Here is an 8,728-nt window from a genome sequence, read left to right on the forward strand (position 1 = left end):
CAACTTCGAAGCGACCAGGCGTAACATCAACTACAACCCTGCGCTCATCCAGGACAGTTTCGACAGCACGGCCGCTCTTGCTCGCCCCCGCCCCCGTCGGGGCACCAGATCCAGTATCGCCTGGTCGAGCGGCCGCAACCACATGACTATAGGCAGTAGCGGCATCAGCTATCGCCGCAACGACACAGAGCTCAACGAGCCCATCTGCTGTACCCCGGCTCTCGACGCCATCCGTAGCCGCAGCGCTGACCGGTCGTGCTAGAGAGGGACGAGGGCTCTCGCCGGTTTCAGCAGCGAACGGCTCCTCCACACCATACCTGCTCGCCACGAAGACCTGGACTACCTCCTGCGGCCGACCCTCATCTCGGAGGGGAGCGACCGGGCCATGCTTAGAGCCTGGCCCGAAGGAGGCACTCGGTCCTGGAGCCGTCACTCGCCGCAGCTCCATACGCCCGCCACCAGGACGTACCTGCACTGCTGCTACCCGCCGGCCCGTCTCCGTAGCTCTCACCTCGCCGCCCACGCCGACCCGAGCGCTCCCGATCCGGATCCTCGCGCTCCGAGACCCAACTGCCAGCTCATCCTAGAGCCGCCGTGTCGTTGCCGACGCCCGCGGCGTCAACGACACATCGGAGACCCCCACCGTCGGCTCATAGAGCACCCGCTCCGCTGCATCAGGCCCAGCAACCGTATGTCCCGAGGCATAGGCGGCTGCGGCCGTCCGTCGCTCTACGCGCGGCCCAACAACTTGCACCGCCTAGCCGGTCGGCGTCCTATCGGAGCTATCGCTAGTCGGTACCGCGACCAGGACCTGCTCAGGCTCGTCTTCCCGCCTGCTCTGCCTTCCGCCGTCGTCGCTCTCTACGCTTGCTCCCAGCTGGGCCAGCCATACTCACTGCGTTTTGCTATGTCTGTCTTCATGTCATTATCTCTTTTTTCTTCTTCCTGTGCGTCGTCTCTGTCGCTGTCGCTGTCTCTGGCAGCAGTCCAGCCGTGTCGCGTTCTCCGTTTCCGTGTGCAGTGTCGTTTGTTGGCCCGTCTACGTCCTTACTTGTTCCATCTACTCCCCAGCGGCAGCTGGCAGCACTCTATTATTCGACGCCACCCTTCCCTTCTTTTTTTTACCGGACCTACCTACCTACCTACTAGCGCCCCAAAGGGTTAGTCGAAATCGTCACGTGAAACCGAGCCGAGATGGTCCCGGTCCCCCCAGGAGACTACGGACAGACCACGGACAGGCTAAGGGACAGGCTACGGACAGTCTCTCATCCAACTCAACTCCCGCGAGCCATTGTTCAACTCTCGACCCCTCTGCTTCTTCCTTCTTCTGCCTTTTCTAAGTCTCCGGGGTTGGCTCGGGCACGTCGCGTCCCAGGTCTTCTTTTAAACTTACTAAGCGGGCTGCGTTCCCTCTCTCCCCTGTGAACTGCCAATTTCACATCCGTTTGGCCAGACACCAACAATGGAATACCGGTACTACCTTAAACTACTGACCGAATCTCCACTCCACTCCACGTCAACCTACCGCAACTCGAGGCGACCTAGTCTACCTACCTCGACCGGTCCCCAGCTGGCGGGTATTCCAAGTCTCCGATGGCGATCGCTCTCGGTGGTTGTAGTGACATCGTGTCAGTCAACACGACGCTTGACCCCGCCCGCGCCAGTCGGATCTACGACAGTCGAGGCGGCGGCCCTCCGCCTTCGACCCGTGGCTTTGACAAGATCGGACGAGCATACGAAAGCGCTCGCGACGTTCCCCCTGCGGCACCCGCTCCCCCCAACCCCGGACAGCTGGAGGTCGTCGAGAGGCCCGTGGAACAGCGTACCATCAGGCGTCCCAGGCCTCTCTCACTGACACAGGAGCCGGGTCGCGCCTATCCCGACGACTATTACAGGGGCTACGATGATGATGGCTATGAGCCCCGTCGCTACTATGACGATAGTGTCACCTCTCGAGGCTTCGGTCTGCGAACAGGCCAACCTGATGATGTCGAGGACCGCCGAGGCCGCTATTGGGAGTCAAAGGACGACCTTGTAAGGGACGAGCCACCCAGGAGAGATCACTCCAGGAAGAGGATCGAAGCCCCGGTAAAGGAAGGGCAGAGGCCTCACGACGAGGAAGAACGGGGATCTGACCGTGAGAGAGACCGCGAGAGAGACCGCGAAAGGGACCGTGACAGGGATCGCGAAAGGTCAGACCGCGACAGGGAGGATTGGTACCGAAGCTACAAAGACAACCTCCGTGACAGACTAGACGGCAGGAGGGAATCAGACCAAGAGGACGGCGACCGACCCCGAGTCCGAGAAAAGGTTGCTGCTGCTGCTACTGCCACGGCCTCTGCTGCTGCTGCTGCGGCTGGTGGTCTCTCACCGAACAGCAAGAAGGACGCGAAGCCAGAGTCAAGCGAGCCACGGAGGCGCCGGGCTTCTGATGAGGCCAGTGACCGAGATGACGATCGAGACCGTCAGGCCGCAAAGGCGGAGGCGGCAGAGGCCAGGGAGCGAGAGCGGAACAGACGGGAAGCCGAGGCCAAGCTGAATGGCGAATCGGCGGTTGTGTCCTCGGATTCTGATGAGGGAAAGAAGAAGGCAGAGCGCAGGCACCGTCCCTCCACCAGCTTTGACCCCAACGACACTGGAGATCTCAAGCAGATTCGAGAGCAGCTTGCAAAGTCATCTGACAGCGAGAAGCCTGAGACCAATGGCAAGGACAAGGCGTCGCCGCCGCCCAAGGACAAGGAGGAGCGCCGGTCTGAATCGCCCTCTGGGGAGGACGACCGCGGGCGGGACTTGGTTCTCCGGAACCCAGAAGAAAAACAAGTCCGTGTTGTGTCGCCGCCGCGCGAAAAGAAGGAGGAGAAGCCTCTCAAGGGCATCCTCAAACAACCAAGCGCCAAGTTCCCCGAGGAGCTCAATCCCATCCGTGAGGGCGTCGCGCCGCACAAGGAGGATAAGAAGTTGAAGGAAGTCCCTCCAGGCGCTCGGTGGACCAAGATCAACCGCAAGATTGTCAACCCGGAGGCGCTGGAGATTGGCAAGGAGAGATATGAGCTCCGTGATGACTTTGTCATTGTGCTTCGAGTCTTGAGCAAGGAAGAGATTCAGGCCTATGCTGCTGCCACGCAGGTCTTAGGCGACTCACATGAGAAACCGTTCTGCCTGCCGATTCGTATGACTAACATATGGAATAGAGAGGCGACGCAACAAGGAGGCTGGCGTCGAGCACGACAGCGATCGAGACCGGGAGCGAGACCGAGACGGCCACGCTCGAGACTACGATCGCGACTACGATGACCGATCCTACGATGGGGACTACGGCCGCGAATATGACCGCGAATATGATCGTGACTACGACCGGGAGTACGATGACGACCGGGACCGGCGAGCAAGTCATCGCCACCGCCGTCATCGAGACGATGCGGACCTGGTCGACCCCCGTGACCAAGACCGTGACCGTGACCGCGACCGCGATCGAGAGAGGCGACGCCGGCACAGGCGCGACGACGATGATGATTACGAGTCCAGGTCCAGGGAGGTGGACCACCATCATCATCACCATCGATCCCACCGAGAGATTTAGACATGATTCACGAACAAGAGCATGGTGAGATGGTGCCGCGGCATTTTGCCGTCCATTTATGCAAGGTTATCAAGCGTGCGCGTCTTGATTGCATGCTCTGCGCGAGTTGATGTGTTGTTTGAGGAGTTGATCGATTTTTTTCTGTTATTTCTTGGCTATGTCCCTTTTTTTCTTTTACTTTTGAATACCTCTTTCCTCTTTCTCTTCTATACGTTTAAAGCTACACCTGGTGTTTTGTATGGGCTTTTCTTTCTTCTCAATTTCCTCTCACGTTTCATCCGTCGACGAAGCAAAATGTATGACAAACCTACACTGGTGTGGTGAGTAGAGGGGGGTTTATGTGTCAATGAATGAACGACGGCGAGCAAGATGCTTTTGGCTTCTTTTTCTTCTGCGTGTATCCGCTTCGTCGCTTCTCGGTTCTCTTTATATCTGTGTGTTTGGATTTGATGTTCACTTAGGGCTCCAAGGGAATAAAAGCTCGGTTTGATCTTCTCTCACATAGCATCATCATCATCTTCTCCTTGTTATGTTACCCCGTGACGCTTCGTTGCACAATATCCAGCCGGCCAGCCAGCCATCCACTCTGCGCCCCCCATGCCATCCACGCGTATCGTCTATCTCAGACAATGCCGCACCTGGTAACTTTTGCATTTGGGGGGAGAAGGGGGGCCTGCTTGTTTGTGGTTTAAGAATAAAGCCTCTATATTGTACGTTTTTCTTTTCCATGTTCCCTTGCCGCGATCCTTTATTCATGCCCACGCCCCTCCCTCGCCTATAATGTGGCTTTGCCTTTTTTTCCTTTTTTTTTCTTTTTTTTTTTGTGCCCAGCCAGCATGGGGGCCAGGCCATGGGTCATTTACTTCTCGGCTATCCCAGCGAGACGGGAGTCAAGGAGTCATAGAGCTGGGAGCTGAACAGTAGCTTCGTACATCGTTCATCCTTTGTACAAGTACATGGACATGCTTGTGAGTCCCATGTCCCCGAGTGCTTGCTTTTACCAGCATCAAGCTTCAAACTTCAAGCTTCAAGCAGGAGCGCATTTGTCGTCGTCCCCGTGGGGGGAGACAAGACGAGACCCCCCCATGGGGCTTGCAGTATCGTTCTCCCTTCCATCCCTGGGCCTTCTCTCTTTCACGCACTACGACATACATAACACAAGTCAGCACGTACGCCGTTTGTCGAGAACAGTACCTTGGGGTAGTAAAACGCCATATTCACATGCCCAGTCACAGCACATGAAGAGACTTTCAGATAGTATTTGCCTCTCACCCCCGGCTTGGGCACCCCCTTGGTCTCGGCTGGCTGGGGGGGGCTGATACAAAATGTCGCGATGTGGTGTCGCCCCAAAGGTTTGGGTTTTGGGCGTAGGCGTCTGGGATTTGGGGGATTGGTGACACTGCAAAGTTCGTAACGGGGGGGCAAGGAGATACCTAACCTGACCTTGAACTTGGTGGCATCAGGCACTACTACCTGGTATTCACTGGCCTTTCCTTTATACAGAGTAGGTACTTGACCTGAGGAGGCGTTTCATGGGAGAATAGGCAGTTGAAGGTAAGACCCGTAGGAGGGGGAATGGGTTGGGGATCTCGGTGGGCTGTGCTGTATTTGTTCGTGCATCGCTGGCGTTCAGATTTGGCCTGAGGGGTACGATGTACGTGTGACTCCTTTGTACGCCCTCTACTCTATAGTAGGCCTCTGTATATAGTATGCTGGAGCGTGTGGAAAATGGAAATGCAGTGACGAAGATACTTGGATTGGGACAAAAAGGGGAGACGACGCTGATGATGGTGTTAGATCGATGTCTAGGGACGGACGTATAGGGTAAGGCGTTCGATTTGGAGCGGACGAGACGGGTGAGGCAGTTTTCTTTTGCAACTTTTCCTTCATCTTTTTTGCAGACCGTGAGATACGAAGCGATCTTTTTGATCACCAGTATTGGAATCTGGAAAGTGTGTGTTCCGTTGTGCATGCTGTATATGAGGCTACTTTACCTGACTGTAACACTCGTACGAGTACGAAGCAGGGAGACACGGAATAACACCACAACTTGCACTACACAGGAAGACACACCACGAGTCGAGTCGCACGGCATTTAATACACTCAAAGACTCACATGAAAATGCAAAATTATACTTGTGAGGGAATAAGGAAAAGAAAAGAGAAGTGAATTAAACAAAGCTGACGTTTTGACGGAATACGTAAAGAAAGGTAATTAGAAAGTCGCAAAGAAAAAACCTGTCTCGTCGCAAAAACTCCCAGCGGCCCGTCCCCATTCTCGCCCTTTGCGTCCGGCACACACAGATTTTACAACACCTCTTTATTACTTCTCCAGCTCTTTGACTGCGAGATGCAAAAGGGGAACGCAACACACAGAGAGAAGGGGACGGAACAATGGGGGGCTTCTTTCCTTTCAGTGAAGATTCCCGTCGGCTTTTCTTCCATGGAACTGTTTCAGTTGCTGCTTTGGTGTATGAAGTACCCCAATCGTATTGTTCCTCTGTATCTCATTCATGTTATTCTTCGTTATCTCTACTTTTCATGAAGTCGGGATGATATATAATCGGCCTCCGGCGTCCGTGTTTCTTTTCCTCATCTCAATTTATTGTAAGTTGGTCTATTTCCCATGGACACGCTCATTCCTCCCATCTCTCTTCCTCTCTTATTCTGTCTCTTTACCCTCCGACTTGCCCTCTCTTTTTCCATCAAGACCCTTTTCTTTTGCATAAAATCTCAAACGGCTATACGCATGCAACACACACCCAGCCACCCTCTCCCCTCTCCAGAAGTGGTGTGTTGCTGCAACTCCGAATCATGTGTCATGATATCATGCATCGAAAGCAATCCCAATCCTTCTTCCTGCTCTCGCAAAGGACAAACAACCCCAACAACAAGGAGACGCTGTACGAGTACCTTCATCGCCAGTGACTGCTCTCCAAGTACAGGTACACCATGAATCCGGCCAAAGCGCCCAATCTCCATGTCACCACTCTTATAAAGCACACCACCTGAATAAAGGCAAGTGTCCCGTTACGGGGAATCAGTTCCGCCTCTTCAGGAAGCACTAACAACAACACCACCCTGCAGCAGAAAAGCTCTGCAATCAAGATGCCTTCTTCTTCTTCTCCTCACTTTTCTCTTCCACTTCGGCTCTTCCCTTCGCATCTTGGCCTTTCCCCTTCTTCTTTTCCCTTTCCCTTTAATACCGCATTGCAATTGCCGCTCCCTTTTCCGTCACCGCAATTCCTGTACTTGTACTTATAGGACCTGCGTTATACGTACTGTACCTATAATCGATCTGTCAGCCCGGTTTCCCTCGTTGTACTCTCTGAGCTCCCAATCATTCCCCTCTTGTCCCCCCTCCCTGGAATGTCACTGTTGTCCCAATCGACCTAGTATTGCCGTCAGGTTGGGACGTTGCCATAAGAAGCTCAGAAACCTGTACTGGTGTCCTCTGAACATCGGCACTGTGGCGGCCACCTACAGTACCTAGATGTTGTCTTACTCTTCCCGTACCTACTCGTACAATTAGCACCAACCATACAAGCAGTTCATGCCAGATTCCAACCAGGCACCCTGGATCTCTTACCAGTAATAAACCTGTCAAGCAAGACTTCGTACATCCCGCATGTGCGTACGCTGCACCTGCTGGCAGTTCCTGAGATCCTTGAATTCCAAACCCGTGGACATCCAAGACGACCACAACACATCCTGAGCAGACACCCCACGCCGCCTCCCTCCCTCTTCTCACGTCCAGAGAGGCTACATGCCCTATGTATCGTGTACAAGTGCTGCTCGTTCTTGTACCGTTACTTGAGCCGGGGGGGCGTGGAGGTTGGATGCGCAAACCCAAAAAGAAATCCTTGCAGGCCCCCGCGCCCCCTTTTTCCAGCCCTCGCCTCTCCACCAAACCCACCCACACCCCCTTAATCTGTGCAGTTCGTTCAGACGCGCACAGCAACCAAAAGCGAATCTCACTCTTGTGCTCCTGGAACGCCGACCGGCTTCCTGCCTGCTGGTTCCCGGCGTCGTGGCGGTTTGCTCTGCCTCTGCATCACTGCCAGCACTGCAAAGTCTAGGTAGTATCGACACAGACTCGTGCTAGTGCTGGGAGGGGACACGCAGTAGTAATACCACCCTGTTCCCAGGCATGCGACCATCTGCCAAAACTCACCCGCTGGCAGTGGCCCACCCTCTTCCTTGCTCGACAGCGTAAGGCGAGTGAAGAAGTTCTAGAATGGCTACAGGAGCCATCTGGAAATCGCCGGGGCAGCATACAGGCTCTGTATGAAGTGGTAGATAGCACGCAGCTTCAGAATGCACCTATACTTGGATGTACAGCAGTCGGGCTGTATGAGGCACCTCGGCGTCGGAACTGGACAAGCAGGAGTGAGTACTCGTACGAAGATGAGAGGGTAGATGAGAATAAGGCCTCCTCCTCCGTACCGATTGCTGTGGTATTATACTACTACCTTAGTACTTCGTACATGTACGAATGAGTAGTACCGTCCCATTCCTAGAAGAATCGCGTTAGCCACACATGATGCTGCCGCATGTGAACTCCCGCACAGCTCTGTACGCACATAGCCCGCATGTACCTCCTCGGCGCATGGAAAGCAGCAAATCGGGGCACACACACAAGTGCGCATGTACGTACTTCGCGGGAGACGATGCCTGGACCTCAGCGTCACCCCAGGACACGCCGCCGGTGCCCTCCCCTGCACCTGTCCCTGCCCTCTCTTGCTTTCTTTTCAGCCTCAAAATCTCGATATCCCAAGACATCAACCCGCATCTTCATCGGTCCCGTAGCCTTCAGTCCAAGCGGCAGATGAACACAACATCAGACCGGGAGTTGGGACACCCTCATTCTTCGCCGCACCTGTTCTGCGCGATTCGCTTCGTATTCCAAACTCCAGCCCCTCTTTCAAAAAGTTCCTCCATAGCATTACCAATCACGCGGTTTGCGCAGCTCTCGACTTCGAACAATACCCTCATTTGTCCTGTGGTGCCTGCGGGCTTTTTCTGGCCTTTTTTTTTTTTTCTTCCCGTCTCTTTGATTATGCTCCGTAGTCGTACTTTGTACTGCCATACGGGAAGAACGTAGGCTCTGAGGGACAAGTGGAAGCACCCCTCCACTCTGCCGGTCCT

General features: G+C 54.6%; 1 protein-coding gene across 1 annotated transcript; it reads left to right on the top strand.

Annotated features, from left to right (window-relative positions):
* Positions 1 to 142: 142 nt before the first annotated feature.
* BBK36DRAFT_1163762 (hypothetical protein) lies at positions 143 to 3,580 on the top strand (the record flags this gene model as incomplete). The annotated part of the gene is made up of 4 exons (XM_024894570.1): positions 143 to 209; positions 267 to 909; positions 1,620 to 3,126; positions 3,194 to 3,580. The coding sequence occupies 4 exons, from the start codon at positions 143 to 145 to the stop codon at positions 3,578 to 3,580; spliced, it is 2,604 nt and encodes an 867-aa protein (XP_024744967.1).
* Positions 3,581 to 8,728: the final 5,148 nt, after the last annotated feature.

The sequence above is a fragment of the Trichoderma citrinoviride genome (assembly GCF_003025115.1).
Source record: "Trichoderma citrinoviride strain TUCIM 6016 unplaced genomic scaffold BBK36scaffold_46, whole genome shotgun sequence".
NCBI lineage: Eukaryota > Fungi > Ascomycota > Sordariomycetes > Hypocreales > Hypocreaceae > Trichoderma > Trichoderma citrinoviride.